This window comes from Pristiophorus japonicus, chromosome 1 (genome assembly GCF_044704955.1).
Source record: "Pristiophorus japonicus isolate sPriJap1 chromosome 1, sPriJap1.hap1, whole genome shotgun sequence".
Classification (NCBI taxonomy): Eukaryota; Metazoa; Chordata; class Chondrichthyes; family Pristiophoridae; genus Pristiophorus; species Pristiophorus japonicus.
This window is the reverse complement of record NC_091977.1, coordinates 101,278,226-101,294,992: the sequence shown is the minus strand read 5'-3', so window position 1 is coordinate 101,294,992 and position 16,767 is coordinate 101,278,226. Positions and strand designations below refer to the sequence as shown.

General features: G+C 44.3%; 1 protein-coding gene across 5 annotated transcripts in view; it reads left to right on the top strand.

The window, feature by feature from the left end:
• The window catches only part of ercc6l2 (excision repair cross-complementation group 6-like 2), a 171,352-nt gene that overhangs the window by 143,382 nt on the left and 11,203 nt on the right, over nt 1-16,767 (top strand). For all 5 annotated transcript variants that reach the window (XM_070881961.1, XM_070881973.1, XM_070881966.1 and 2 more), the window contains 2 exons: nt 5,412-6,648; nt 8,343-8,497. In XM_070881961.1, the coding sequence (XP_070738062.1) occupies nt 5,412-6,648; nt 8,343-8,497 (1,392 nt within the window). The remainder of the gene's footprint in view (nt 1-5,411; nt 6,649-8,342; nt 8,498-16,767) is intronic.

Genomic DNA, 16,767 nt, shown 5'->3' with positions numbered 1-16,767 from the left:
TTCTGAGTGAAGAAGTTTCTCCTCATCTCAGCCCTCAGGCCCCTTGGGGAAGAGTGACCATAACATGGTAGAATTCTTTATTAAGATGGAGAGTGACACAGTTAATTCAGAAACTAGGGTCGTGAACTTAAGGAAAGGTAACTCTGACGGTATGAGGCGTGAATTGGCTAGAATAGACTGGCAAATGATACTTAAAGGGCTGACGGTGGATAGGCAATGGCAAACATTTAAAGAGCAATTGTACATCCCTGTCTGGAATAAAAATAAAACGGGGAGGATGGCTCAACCATGGCTAACAAGAGAAATTAAGGATAGTGTTAAATCCAAGGAAGAGGCATATAAATTGGCCAGAAAAAGCAGCAAACCTGAGGACAGGGAGAAATTTAGAATTCAGCAGAGGAGGACAAATGGTTTACTTAGGAGGGGGAAAATAGAGTTTGAGAGTAAGCTTGCATGGAACATAAAAACTGATTGCAAAAGCTTCTATAGATAAGTGAAGAGAAAAAGATTAGTGAAGACTAATGTAGGTCCCTTGCAGTCAGAATCAGGTGAATTCATAATGGGGAACAAAGAAATGGCAGTCCAATTGAACAAATACTTTGGTTCTGTTTTCACTAAGGAAGACACGAATAACCTCCCGAAAATACTAGGGGACTGAGGGTCAAGCGAGAAGGAGGAACTGAGGGAAATCCTTATTAGTCAGGAAATGGTGTTAGGGAAATTGATGGGATTGAAGGCCGATAAATCCCCAGGCTCTGATAGTCTGCATCCCAGAGTACTCAAGGAAGAGGCCCTAGAAATAGTAGATGCATTGGTGGTCATTTTCCAACATTCCACGGACTCTGGATCAGTTCCTATGGATTGGAGGGTAGCTAATGTAGCCCCACTTTTTAAAAAAGGAGGGAGAGAGAAAAGGGAATTCTAGACCAATTAGCCTGACATCAGTAGTGGGGAAATGCTGGAATCAATTATTAAAGATGTAATAGCAGCTCATTTGGAAAGCAATGACAGGATCGGTCCAAGTCAGCATGGATTTATGAAAGAGAAATCATGCTTGACAAATCTAGAATTTTTTGAGGATGTAACTAGTAGAGTGGATAAGGGAGAACCAGTGGATGTGGTGTAGTTGGACTTTCAAAAGGCTTTTGACAAGGTCCCAAACAAGAGATTAGTGTGCAAAATTAAGGCATGTGGGATTGGGGGTAATGTATTGACATGGATAGAGAACTGGTTGGCAGACAGGAAGCAAAGAGTCGGAATAAGCCGGTCCTTTTCAGAATGGCAGGCAGTGACTAGTGGGGTACTGCAAGTGGGGAGCAGCAAAGTAGCATTACAGACGGCTCAAGGCTAAGGTCCAACAAAAAACCCGTGACTTAAAGAACAGGCGGTGGATGGAGAAAGCACAGGAGATACAGTAGCTGGCTGACAACCATGATGTGCGAGGATTCTTCATCGCAGTCAAGGCCACCTTCGGGCCAAACACCCAAGGCCCCACCCCACTGCTGGCCAAGAACAGGGAAACACTTATCAAGGACCCGCTGGAAGGGGCACTTCGAATATCTCCTCAATCGAGACTCTGCCTTTGACTCGAGTGTTCTCGACTTCATCCCGTAGCATGCTTCCCGCCACAACCTCAGTGAGACCCCAACATTGCACGAGGTAGAAAAAGCCATAAGACAACTTAAAAACAATAAGGCTATGGGTGTGGACAGAATTCCTGCTGAGGCATTGATGTATGGCGGAGAGGCACTGCTGGCGCAAATGCATGACCTCATTTCTCTCATCTGGAGGGAGGAGAGCATGCTGGGGGATCTCAGATATGCAGTATTCGTGACCATCTTTAAAAAAGGGGACAAGTCTGACTGCGGTAACTACAGAGGAATCTCCCTGCTATCAGCCACTGGGAAGTCCTCCTCAACCGACTTCTTCCCGTGGCCGAGAAGCTCCTCCCGGAATCAGTGCGGATTTCCTCCCCTGCGGGGCCCAACGGACATGATTTTTGCAGCGCGACAGCTAGAGGAAAAATGCAGAGAACAGCGCCAGCTCTTATACATGGCCTTCTTCAACCTTACAAAGGTCTTTGACTCTGTCAACCGCGAGGGTCTATGGAGCGTCCTCCTTTTTGGATGCCCCCAAAAGTTCGTCACCATCCTCCGCCTGCTCCACGATGACATGCAGGCTGTGATCCTTACCAACGGATCCATCACAGACCCAATCCACGTCCGGACCGGGGTCAAACAGAGCTGCATCATCGCCCCAACCCTCTTCTCAATCTTTCTCACCGCCATGCTCCACATCACAGTCAACAAGCTCCCCACTGGAGTGGAACTAAACTACAGAACCAGAGGGAAACTGTTCAACCTGCGCCGTCTCCAGGCCAGGTCCAAGACCATCCCAATCTCTGTCATCGAGCTACAGTATGCGGACGACGCCTGCGTCTGCGCACATACAGAGGCTGCACTCCAGGACATAGTCGACGGATTTACTGAGCCGTACGAAAGCATGGGCCTTACGCTAAACATCCATCAGACGAAGGTCCTCCACCAGCATGTCCTCACCGCACAGCACTGCCCCCCAGTCATCAAGATCCACAGTGCGGCCCTAGACACCGTGGACCATTTCCTGTATCTCGGGAGCCTCTTATCAACAGGAACAGTCATCGACGACGAGATCCAACACCGCCTCCAGTGCACCAGTGCAGCCTTCGGTCGCCTGAGGAAAAGAGTGTTTGAAGACCAGGCCCTCAAAACTGCTCATGGTCTACAGGGTTGTAGTAACACCTGCCCTCCTGTATGGCTCAGAAACATGGACCATGTACAGTAGACACCTCAAGTTGCTGGAGAAATATCACCAACGATGTCTCTGCAAGATCCTATAAATCTCCTGGGAGGACAGGCGCACCAACATCAGCGTCCTCATTCAGGCTAACATCCCCAGCATTGAAGCACTGACCACACTCGATCAGCTCCGCTGGGCAGACTACATAGTCCGCATGCCAGACACGAGACTCCCAAAGCAAGTGCTCTACTCGGAGCTCCTTCACAGCAAACGAGCCAAAGGTGGGCAGCGGAAACACTACAAGGACACCCTCAAAGCCTCCCTGATAAAGTGCAACATCCCCACTGACACCTGGGAGTCCCTGGCCTAAAACCACCCTAAGTGGAGGAAGTGCATCCGAGAGGGCGTTGAGCACCTCGAGTCTCAACGCCGAGAGCATGCAGAAATCAAACACAGACAGCGGAAAGAGCGTGCGGCAAACCAGTCCCACCCACCTCTTCCCTCAACGACTATTTGTCCCACCTGTGACAGAGTCAGTGGCTCTCGTATTAGACTGTTCAGCCACCAAAGAACTCACTTCAGGAATGGAAGCAAGTCTTCCTCGATTCCAAGGGACTGCCTATGATGATCACTGCAAGGTTCAGTGCTGGGACCCCAGTTATTTACAATATATATTAATGATTTAGACAGAGGAATTGAATGTAATATCTCCAAGTTTGCAGATGATACTAAACTGGGTGGCAGTGTGAGCTGTGAGGAGGATGCTAAGAGGCTGCAGGGTGACTTGGACAGGTTAGGTGAGTGGGCAAATGCATGGCAGATGCAGTATAATATGGATAAATGTGAGGTTATCCACTTTGGTGGCAAAAACAGGAAGGCAGATTATTATCTGAATGGTGACAGATTAGTAAATGGTGCAATGAGACCTGGGTGTCATGGTACATCAGTCATTGAAAGTAGGCATGCAGGTACAGCAGGCAGTAAAGAATGCAAATGGCATGTTGGCCTTCATAGTGAGAGGATTTGAGTATAGGAGCAGGGAGGTCTTACTGCAGTTGTACAGGGCCTTGGTGAGACTGCACCTTGAGTATTGTGCGCAGTTTTGGTCTCCTAATCTGAGGAAGGACATTCTTGCTATTGAGGGAGTGCAGCGAAGGTTAACCAGACTGATTCCCGGGATGGCAGGACTGACATATGAAGAAAGACTGGATCGACTAGGCTTATATTCACTGGAATTTAGAAGAATGAGAGGGGATCTCATAGAAGCATATACAATTCTGACGGTATTGGACAGGTTAGATGCAGGAAGAATGTTCCCGATGTTGGGGAAGTCCAGAACCAGGGGTCACACCCTAAGGATAAGGGGTAAGCCATCTAGGACCGAGATGAGAAACTTTTCACCCAGAGAATTGTGAACCTGTGGAATTCTCTACCACAGTAAGTTGTTGAGGCCAGTTCGTTGGATATATTCCAAAGGGAGTTTGTTGTGGCCCTTACGGCTAAAGGGATCAGGGGATATGGAGAGAAGGCAGGAGTGGGGTACTGAAGTTGCATGATCAGCCATGATCATATTGAATAGTGGTGCAGGCTCGAAGGACCAAATGGCCTGCTCCTGCACCTATTTTCTATGTTTCGATATCTTCCTACAATCTGCAGCTTTCTTCTTCATTATCAACTACACAGCCTATTTGAGTGTCATCTGCAAACTTCTTAATCATTCCCCCAACATTTAAGTCCAAGTCATTGATATATACCACAAAAAGCAAAGGACCCAGCACTGAGCCCTGTGGAACCCCACTGGATACAGCCTTCCAGTCACAAAAACACCCTCAACCATTACCCTTTGCTTCCTGCTTCCGAGCCAATTTTGGTTCCAACTTGCAACTTTCTCCTGGATCCCATAGACTATTACTTTGTGACCAGTCTGCTATGTGGGACCTTATCAAAAGCTTTGTTAAAATCCATGTACACTGCATCATATGCACTGCCCTCATCGACCCTCCTGATTACCTCCTCAAAAAATTCGATCAAGTTAGTCAGACACGACCTTCCCTTGACAAATCCATGCTGACTGTCCTTGATTAATCCATGTCTTTCCAAATGAAGATTTATCCTTTCCCTCAGGATTTTTTCCAATAATTTTCCCACCACCGAAGTTAGGCTGACTGGTCTGTTGGTTGAGCAGGTTGGGCCTATACTCATTGGAGTTTAAAAGAATGAGAGGTGATCTTATTGAAAGGTAGATGCAGAGAGGATGTTTCCACTTGTGGGGGAATCTAGAATTAGAGGGCATAGTTTAAGAATAAAGGGTCGCCCATTTAGAACTGAGATGAGGAAGAATTTCTCCTCCCAGAGAGACATAAATCGATGGAGATCTTTGTCCCAGAGAATTGTGGAGGCTGGGTCATTGAATATATTTAAAGTGGAGATAGGCAGGGATGTGGAGCTGAGCCCAAGATCAGATCAGCAATGATCTTATTAAATGGTGGAGCAGACCCAAATGGCCTACTTCTGCTCCTATTTCTTATGTTCCACAGATGCTGCCTGACCTGCTGAGTAGTTCCAGCTTTTTTTGGGTTTTTTTATAACTTGATTGGTATGTGTGTGCATATAATACTCTTTTTAATATTTAGCCCGTGGGCACAGGAAAGATAATGGGAGAAGAGAATCAGGACTTGCGGGTACAATCTGATAAAGGGAGCAAGCCGACCAAAAGAAAGTCAGAACAATTTTTTGACTTTAGCAGTGACAGTGAGACGGAGCCTTTGAGTACATCAAAAATGAAGAGTAATAAAGGTGGTCTGGTAGAAACCAGTCACGATGCAGATACCCGGGGGCAACTCACATTGGTCCAATGTGGGTTTTCCAAACTCCTTGACTGGACAGCAGACACTGGAGAGGAATTCAGCGCGAGTGACTGCAGTTCTGATGATGAAATATTAGAGAACCAATGTACAGAAGAAAGCACAAGCGATGATTTGGGTGCCCCTGTAGCAAAGGGAAAACACATGCCCAGCTACCTGGTCTCGGAGGCCCACTCAGCTGCTCAGCTTATAAAAGAGAATCGTGGGCTTGTTCAGCAAGCAAGACAAAAGCTTTGTCAAAACTGGAGTGCTTCTAGTGAATCTGAGGGAGAGGCTGAATTAGGAAACAAATGCAAGCAACGTGGTACTTTAGAAAATGTTGCTGTTGCCACGGGAACCGACAACAGCACAGAAGAAAGCGATGATCTCAAACTTCCTTCACAAGTGTTGGGAGAAAAGAAAAAAGTGCTTTCCAAGAAGTCGTCTAAACTTAACTTCCTGTCAAAAGATTCTGAGGATTCAAATGATGCAAACTTGACAAGTATTTCCTGTAAAGAAAAGGCTTTGTTGTCATGTAAACACTCAGGATTTCCTGTTGCAAAACCAGGCATCATTGGTGATTGCCCCAAGATAACAAAGGGGAAACCCTTGAGCCATTCTGCCAAATTGAAAGCACAATTGGAAGAACTAGACAACATCACTGATGAGTCGGATGACATTGAAATATCTACAGAATCACCAGGGAAAACATACAATCAAGCTGAACACAGAGCTGAAGGAGGCCGAAAAAGTCTTTACGGTAAATCTCGAGTCCTTTTTAAAAAAGGGACGGTACAGTACAACATTGAGGAATTTTCATCCTCTGGAGATGATGTGCCCACCAAACGAATCCTGTTCAGTGCAAACAGAGAGATGGGTAAAAGTAACAGTAAGCAAGAGTGCAGCAAAATTCAATCTCGGCCTAAGGATAGGCCGAGTGGAATTGCCAAAGGTGAAGATCTACCGGGGCACAGGAAACGGAGCCAAAGTCACGGGGAGAAGTTTGCATCAATGGACAGATTGCTAGGTAATTATAAAACTTCCTTTTCGAGAGTGATGTGAAGACAGGATGTATATTGTCTCTTGTTAAGGCTTTTCAACTGAGCATAAAAAGTATGTTGCGGATTAATGTTGCATTCACACTTCACAAGACTAGTGTTAGGTTGCAGCTGAAACTGCTTGCACCAACACTAAACTTGAAGAATAAATCAAGTGTGAAGGCCCAACCTGACTCCGAGATGAAGCAAAATAAGATTCCCTCCTGAAACAAGATAGGCTGCATTGACGCTATGGGGTAGACATTAGCATGTTTAGCGGCCATTTTGGGGGCATCAAGTGAGCACAAAGCATACCAATTTAGATGTGCGACAGCCTATACTCAATCGGCACAGGTGTTGGTCCCACTGCTCACTTTTTAGGAGCCCTGATTCGGGGCCTGACGCCTGTTAAGGGACCCCCGAATATAATTAGTTACCCACGAGCGGAGCAGACGTCGAGTCTGCCCAGTTCAGGATTCTTCAGCAGCTCCTGCGGCTGCCGATCAAATCTAAGTTTTATTTTATGTTTTTTTTTGTAAACAAAAATACTGTGGAGATGGGTGCAGCAGAAATGCTACCCCCATCTCCACAGTCCAGGCGATCAATATGGAGACGAGTCATAGCTCTGGCAGCTCACCCTGAATAGGGTTGCCCACTCTGGTTGGACGTGTTCCTGTTCTCAGCACATGCCCTCCTGTCTCCAATCACACTGTCCAGTTAATCAGCTCCCCCCCCACCTGTCCAATATTTGTATAACTAATAAACAAATTGAAAAAATAAACTTTTTTTTTTAATGCCCCTATGATTTTTCTCCTGAGTTGCTCGTATCAGGGTGCAGGAGATTAACCTTTAATTATTGGAGACTCCAGGACAATCCTGGAGGGTTGGCAACCCTAGTCCCAGATATGTAGATGAGGCTCGGGGACCAATTCCTGGCTATCCTCGGGCCTCTTGGTTCAGGCGTGCGCTGCCTTCGCAGCACCGAGTCTAGCCCTATAATTGCAATGTTCGTGCAAAGCAAAACTACCACAGTTGCAGTGTGAATGCACCGTAAGGCCTGCAGTGCTGAATTTGTATTGACGCATAAGCACCTCAGCTAGAAAAAAAGGAAAAGCAGCTCACTGCTCCAAACCTTAAAACAAATTGCTGCCTTAATTAGAATTGCTGTGTGCCTCTCCAATCACAGCTGCTACTGGGAATCAGTCATATCAGGTCCAAAACAGAATACAAGCCTGGTAAAGATTTAAAACAATCTTTCCAATAAGTGATATTAAAGAAGCCATGTTCTTGCAGAAATAAACAACTGTATTGAACACAAATGGATTGGAGGCCTATTCTGAATAAATTCAAGGCTGTTAGCAGTCTGGTTTTACCAGCGGGTGGGTTTCTTCAAGTTTCAGACATGTTGTCCAGGGAAGTAAGCGAGAACTGGTTGCCTGGGGTTCCATCACTCAAGCACATTTTGATCACTGAGGAACACCATAATGCATTTTAACTAATAATTATTTTATCATTGGTAAAGTCAATTTGAATTTAACCCAACTGGATGAAAATCAGGGAAGAGGTAAACCGGAAAGTTACACTTTTATATGCAAGATAAATGACGTGATTTCCTATGGGATAGTTGCTTCTTTAAAATTATTTTAAGTTGCTGCTAACTGATATTTAATGTTTCACTTATTAGGTGATGTACAGGAAGTGGCTTTCATTCATTCAAACCAACGCGTGATTGGATCCAGCAAGGCTGAAAATCAAATGAGTCATACTGCAATTCGTGACGTGTTTGAGCGAAAACAGTATTCCCAGATTCTTGCCAATGTAGCAGTTCACACTAGTCAGGTAAGATGGGGAGTGAACATATTGATATATATCCATCTCTTGTTGTTAGTGGTGATTTATTAGCTAGAAATTTAGCCCTGTTTGTTACTTCTATATTCTGCAAGAAATACATTAAAATATAGCCCTTAAAAGAAGCCAATGTTATATAATACATATTTTCAACACAAATATATGTGATGTGTGACCGAACAGATTCAGCTGTTGATTATTACTGTAACTTAACCTCCCAGTTTCCAGTTTAGTATTAATCAGTCTGGCCTGCACAAGTGTCTTTACATTTTAGTCTGCTCTTAACTTTAATGATATATCATAAAGGTGACTGTCTTCATTTCTTACATCATCTTGGACAAATTGCTTTATGCCATTTAACAATTTATTCATGAGTTTATTGCATCGCGTTAATAAAGTTGCCTATCTGGCTTTCAGAATTACTCCAAGTACTGTTTGTGTTAAAACTGGTTCTGAGATGATCTGACTAGATTTTCACAGGTTTGGCTTCTCTTATGTTTTCCTACATACATTTCCTGCTCTCAGCTGTGTTTTTAAGTGCGCTGGAGGAACCCTTTTCCTTAATTATTGCAAGAGAAATATGTTTTTTTTTCTTTTTAGATTTTTTAATAGACACATTTTCCTTATTTTAATAAAACTACAGTACCTGTGTAGCAAAGGATCAATTCAATCTAGCAAACTTCTAGAGAGTAGGGACAAGAGATGGGAAGTAAACGAGCGACACTGATCATAGAATAGTACAGCACAGAAGAATGCCATTTGGTCCGTTGAGTCTATGCCAGCTCTTTTGAAGAGCAATCCAATTAGTTCCACTCCGCTGCTCTTTCCCCTGCAATTTTTTATCATTCAAATATTTATCCAATTCCCTTTTGAAGGCTACTATCTGTATCCACCATCCTATCAGGCAGTGCATTCTAAATCCTAACAACTCGCTGCGTTAAAAAGATTTTCTTCATGTCGTGTCTGGTTCTTTTGCCAAATATCTTAAATTTGTGCCCTCTGGTCATCGACCCATCAGCCATTGGTTACAATTTCTCTTTATTTACTCTATCTAAATCCTTCATGATTTTAAACGCCCCTATTGAATCTCCTCTTAACCTTCTCACCTTTGAGGTGTATGAAATTATGAGGGGCCTAGACAGAGTAGATAGGAAGGACCTATTTCCCTTAGCAGAGGGGTCAACAACCAGGTGGCATTGATTTAAAGTAATTGGTAAGAGGTTTAGAGGAGATATGAGGGAAGATTTCTTCACCTAGAGGGTGGTGGGGGGTCTGGAACTCACTGCCTGAAAGGGTGGTAGAGGCAGAAACCCTCACCACATTTAAAAAGTACTTGGATGTGCACTTGAAGTGCCGTAACCTACAGGGCTACGGATCTGGAGCTGGAAAGTGGGATTAGGCTGGATAGTACTTTGTCAGCCAGTGCAGACACCAATGGCCTCCTTTCATGCTGTAAATATCTATGATTCTATAGTAGAAAGGTTGGTAACAGCATGTTAAAGTCTCCTTTAAATGCAGCTGTGTTTTTGTTAGGCAAGGCTATTAAGAGCTACAGAGCCAAGGCGGTTAAATGGAGTTAAGTTACAAATCAGCCATTGAATGGCAGAACAGGCTCGTGGGACTGAATGGCCTACTCCTGCTCCAATGTTCACCCTGTTTAATAAAGACTTTTTTTGGAGGCAAGCAGCACTTAGAAACATAGAAATTTACAGCGCAGAAGGAGGCCATTTCGGCTCATCGTTTCCGCGCCGGCCGACAAAGAGCCGCACAGCCCTCTGTCAGCAGCCCTGAAGGTTACATATAAACTTATGAACAATGAACAATGGCGGAAAGGCAAAGAGCACCCAGCCCAACCAGTCCACCTCACACAACTGCGACACCCCTTACACTGAAACATTCTACACTCTACCCCAACCGAAGCCATGTGATCTCCTGGGAGAGGCAAAAACCAGATAAAAACCCAGGCCAATTTAGGGAGAAAAGAAATCTGGGAAAATTCCTCTCCGACCCATCCAGGCGATCGAAACTAGTCCAGGAGATCACTCTGGCTGTATTCGATTCCCTGCAGTACTTACCATTATATCTGCCCCGGCCAACAAAAGGTCATCCAGTCTAATTCCAATTACCAGCTCTAGGTCCGCAACCCTGCAACTTCTGTTGTCTTCCTTTGTAATTGAATTACTTCATGGAAAATAAATAATTTACTTCAAGCAAAAGGTACAGTGAATCACAAAAATGGTGATTCTGCTTAAGATTGTTTTTAATGACAATAGAGATGTGGTAACAAGGAGGAAGGTTCCAATCTCCCACTGCTGCCTGCTGGTTGTCATATTTGACTTCTACATCATGATTTTGGGTCAAAACATAGACCATGTCAGAGACTGGGAAACTATATCTGCTTTAGGCAAACGGCATGTTGGCCTTTATTGCAAGGGGGTTGGAGTACCAGAGTAGAGGAGCCGAAATTGCCCCCCTCTTTAAGGCCCATTACCGCCTCTAAGAGGTGGTATTGGAGCGGATAGGCCGCACCGACGGATGGGCCGACCCGCCCTAAATTGTCCCTGGCCCGGGAGTGGCAGGAACGAGTTTCCGAACCGCCTGTTGGGCACGCGCCGACCCCCTTCCAATTGGCGGCGACTCCCTTTCTGCCCCATGAGAGAAATTGCCCCGCAGGAGCGGTGCCGCTGCCGGTCAGTGCCACTGACAGCTTTCCCCTGCGGGAAGCTATGTGTGGCTGGGTGGTGCGTCTGCCCTTAAAGGGGAAGGTGCGCTGCCACTGCCTCCATTTTATTTTAATTGTCGGCCAACTCCGAGGTCGGCCCGACAGTGGTGACCATGGGTCCGACTTGATCGCCAACAGGCAGCCCGGCACCCCTTCTTGGGTACCGGGCTGCTGCCCTGGCCGAAACTCTCCCTGGTGGCCCAGTAGGCCTAACTAAACTAAATGCAGAGCTCACAACGACTCTCCCCTTTAACTGAAGGGGCGGGATGTTGTGACACGTCAGTGTGACGCGGCACATGAATTGGGATGGAGAAAAGCCGAATGAATCGGTGAGTGTGCTTACTGTTTGGTCGGGGGGGAAATTTCGGCCCCAGGAAGTCTTGCTACAATTGTACAGGGCTTTGTGAGACCACACCTGGAGTATTGTGCACAGTTTTGGTTTCCTTATCTGAGGAAGGATATACTTGCCTGAGAAGCGATGCAACATAGGTTCACTAGATTGATTCCTGGGATGAGAGGGTTGTTTTATGAGGAGAGATTGAATAGATTGGACCTATACTCTCTGGAGTTTAGAAGAATGAGAGTCGATCTCATTGAAACATACTGGGCCTGAAATTCCAGCCTCCCCGAGTGTGTATGGACCCGGCGAGGTGCCGCAAAAGCCGTTTTTCGGCACGCGATGCGCATGCGGCGAAAACTGGCTTTTCCGATCTGTCAAGTTCTGGCTTGAGAGATCCAACGCATCTCGGCAGCAAGAACATTCACATGGGCGAGATTGCGCTATTTGCCCATCTCTTGCCCAGCGAATGTCCTGAAAACTCTTGTGCTTGGGAAAAGCAGGTGCAGAGCCTACTTTTACCAGCGTAAGAGTTTTAAAACATATTAAAAAAAAAAATTTCATCAAATTTTTCTGTTTAAAAACCCAGCCCACTAAGGCAAGTTTATTTTAAACCCTAATTACAAAAGTTTTTAAAAAATCCAAAAAATATAGTTTTTTTCCAACACATTTATTAACTTTAATTTAAATCAATGTTAAATATGTGATTTTTCTATTTTTTAATTTGTATTTTGGTGTTTGGGGTGGGGTGGGTGGTTTCTCATTCATAATCATGAGAACTCCTACTTACAGAGTTCCCATTATTATGAATGATAATACTTTACCTTGATTGGCTGTCCAGTGCCACCTGACTCCAGCTTCTCCCTGCGCCATCGCCAAGACGTGAACACGCGCAGGGAGAGGAGGCCTCCGACCGGGATCGCTGGAGGGCGCAGCAGCAAAAAATAGGTGTGGATCTTTTTTACTATTTTCCGCGGGAAACCCAGCACCGGAATTTCAGGCCCATAAGATTCTGAGGAGGATTGACAGGATAGATGCTGAGAGGCTGTTTCCCCTGGCTGGACCATCTCAGGATAAAGGATCAGCCGTTTAGCACTGAGATGAGGAGGAATTTCTTTACTCAGAGGATTGTAAATCTTTGGAAATCTCTACCCCAAAGGGCTATGGATGCTGAATCATAGAGTATATTCAAGGCCGAGATAGATTTTTGGACTTTAGGGAAATCAAGGGATATGGAGTTCAGGCGGGAGAGTGGAGTTGAGTTCAACGATCAGCCATGATCTTATTGAATGGCAGAGCAGGCTCGAGGGGCCATGTGGCCGACTCCTGCTCCTAATTCTTATGTTCTTATGTTTTTATTCTTTTCTTGTTGGTGAGCACAAGTATTGCACACTTAAACAAAACATGACCTAATCTGATAAATATGTTCATAACCCATTGCATTCATGGTAGGGTTTCATCAGGAAAATCAGGAGAAGACTTCTAACAAACTTAGATTAATAGTAAACTCTCCCATTATGTTGCTTCTTATTGAGGTGTTAGACAACAGAAAACCATTGGCTGTGGCAGACTTTCAGTCTTCAGATTTTCTGAGCACTTCCACATAATTGTACAAAGAGCATAAGTTTTGTTTGGGCATTTTAAATTTTATTTTATTAAATGAATCTCATCAAAAGTATCTTGTCAAAAAAAATTAGACATTTTCAAAAAGAACTATATTTAGTTTTAAGATTTTTTTCATCCTGTCTGAAATAGTCAGGACTGGTGACCTCGGTGGTGGAAATGACATAAGAACATAAGAAATAGGAACAGGAGTGGGCCATATGGCCCCTCGAGCCTGCTCCGCCATTCAATAAAATCATGGCTGATCTGATCATGGACTCAGCTCCACTTCCCTGCCCGTACCCCATAACCCTTTATCCCCTTATTATTTAAGAAACTGTCTATTTCTGTCTTAAATTTATTCAATGTCCCAGCTTCCACAGCTCTCTGAGGCAGTGAATTCTACAGATTTACAACCCTCTGAGAGAAGAAATTTCTCCTCATCTCTGTTTTAAATGGGTGGCCCCTTATGCTAAGATCATGCCCTCTAGTTCTAGTCTCCCCCATCAGTGCATCCACCTTGTCAAGCCCCCTCATAATCTTATACGTTTCGATAAGATCACCTCTCATTCTTCTGAATTCCAATGAGTAGAGGCCCAACCTACTCAACCTTTCCCCATAGTCAACCCCCTTATCTCCGGAATCAACCTAGTGAAACTTCTCTGAACTGCCTCCAAAGCAAGTGTATCCTTTCGTAAGTATGGAAACCAAAACTAGACGCAGTATTCCAGGTGTGACTTCACCAATACCCTGTATAGCTATAGCAAGATTTCCCTGCTTTTATACTCCATCCCCTTTGCAATAAAGGTCAATGGAATCTTGCTCACTTGATCCCTTGCTGTACCTGCATACTAACCTTTTGTGTTTCATGCACAAGTACCCCCAGGTCCCGCTGTACTGCAGCACTTTGCAATCTTTCTCCATTTAAATAATAACTTGCTCTTTGATTTTTTTCTGCCAAACGCAAGACCTCACACTTTCCAACATTATACTCCATCTGCCAAATTTTTGCCCACTCACCTAGCCTGTCTATGTCCTTTTGCAGATTTTATGTGTCCTCCTCACATATTGCTTTTCTTCCCATCTTTGTATCGTCAGCAAACTTGGCTATGTTACGCTCAGTCCATTTTTCCAAGTCATTAATATAGATTGTAAATAGTTGGGGGTCCCAGCACTGATCCCTGCGGCACCCCATTAGTTACTGGTTGCCAACCAGAGAATGAACCATTTATCCCAACTCTTTGTTTTCTGTTAGTTAGCCAATCCTTTATCCATGCCAATATATTACCCCCAACCCCATGAACTTTTATCTTGTGCAGTAACCTTTTATGTGGCACCTTGTCAAATGTCTTCTGGAAGTCCAAATACACCACATCCACTGGTTTTCCTTTATCCATCCTGTTCGTTACATCCTCAAAGAATTCCAGTAAATTTGTCAAACATGACTTCTCCTTCATAAATCCATGCTGACTTTGCCTGACCAAATTTTCTTTTCCATATGTCCTGCTACTGTTTCTTTAATAATGGACTCCAACATTCTCCCAACCACAGATGTTAGGCTAACTGGTCTATAGTTTCCTGCTTTTTGTCTGCCTCCTTTTTTAAATAGGGGCGTTACATTTGCAGTTTTCCAATCTGCTGGGACCTCCCCAGAATCCAGGGAATTTTAGTAAATTACAACCAATGCATCCACAATCCCTGCCGCTACTTCTCTTAAGATCCTAGGATGCAAGCCATCAGGTCCAGGGGATTTATCTACCTTTAGTCCCATTATCTTACCTCCTTAGTGATTGTGATTGTATTAAGTTCCTCCCCCCCATATAGCCCCTTGACTATCCACTGTCGGAATATTGTTAGTGTTCTCTACCGTAAAGACTGATACAAAATATTTGTTCAGAGTTTCTGCCATCTCCATGTTCCCCATTACTAATTCCCTGGTCTCGTCCTCTAAGGGACCAACATTTACTTTAGCCACTCTTTTACTTTTTATATACCTATAGAAACTCTTCCTATCTGTTTTTATATTTTGTGCTAGTTTACTTTTATAGTCCATCTTCCCTTTCTTAATCATTTTTTTTAATCATTCTGAGTTAGACTCAGAGGAGTTACTCAGTCTGATCTCAGTACTTGCCTAATCTGAGGAAGGACGTTCTTGCCATTGAGGGAGTGCAGCGAAGGTTCCCGGGATGGCAGTACTGACATATGAGGAGAGACTGGATCGACTGGGCCTGTATTCACTGGAGTTTAGAAGGATGAGAGGGGATCTCATAGAAACATATAAAATTCGACGGGACTGGACAGGTTAGATGCGGGAAGAATGTTCCCGATGTTGGGGAAGTCCAGAACCAGGGGCACAGTCTAAGGATAAGGGGTACGCCATTTAGGACTGAGATGAGGAGAAACTTCTTCACCCAGAGAGTTGTTAACCTGTGGAATTCTTTACCGCAGAGAGTTGTTGATGCCAGTTCATTGGATATATTCAAGAGGGAGTTAGATATGGCCCGTACGGCTAAAGGGGTATGGAGAGAAAGCAGGAAAAGGAGCACTGAGGTGAATGATCAGACATGATCTTATTGAATGGTGGTGCAGGCTCGAAGGGCCGAATGGCCTATTTCTGCACCTGTTTTCAATGTTTCTATGTTTCTCAAATAATTGGCTTAGTAGCAGACTTTTGATCAAACCCTTAAAAGGTCTCACTCTTATTTGACAATTTGAAGGTTTAATTTAGGTGCTAATTGATTCGAACCCTTTTTTTTGTTGGTTATATATGGAAGTGGGACCATCTTCCTATATCCATCAAATCTCAGAAACTGTTCATTTTATTTCACCAGATTTTCATCATAAAACAAGAAAACAAACGCCACTAAAAACTTGGCACACACAATATCAGATTTTATTTTGTATTACCAATTTAACAAAAGCCAGAAGAAATGTACTACTTTGCACACATGCTTCATAGCTATTTCTTTTCCTTCGTAACTATATCACATTCCTTTTAATGTGGGGGGTCAATTGTTAATCTTTATGTTAAATAACACATTTGAGGTAGCTGTATATGCTCCTAGTTGGGCTGCTTTTATTATAACTTTGTTTTAATTCCGATGCTGGCAGGCTGATCTTCCAGAATTGAATTAAATTGAAGCAAAGCCAATGTAAAAGCAGCTTTGAGATACAATTGGTGTGTGTTCTGATGGATGTGGTGTGTATTGCAGTATCATTGGAATAGACTGCATTATTACAGCATATCACTTATTCCTGCTTTTGCTCTGCTCAGAATTAAACTTGTCACCTTTTTTAAGATATTATTTTGGTGAACACGACTGATGATGATAGGCAGTCCCTTGGAGTCGAGGATGACTCACTTCCACACTCGAAATGAGTTCTCAGGTGACTGAAGAGTCCAATGCAGGACCTACAGTCTCTGTCAAAGGTGACGCAAACGGTGGTTGAAGGAACGGGTGGGTGGGGGGCCTGGGTTGCCGTGCGCTCCTTCCGCTGTTGACGCTTGGCTTCAGCTTGCTCTTGGTGAAGAGACTCGAGGTGTTCAGCGCCTTCCCGGAAGCTTTTCCTCCACTTTCGGCGGTCTTGGGCCAGGGATTC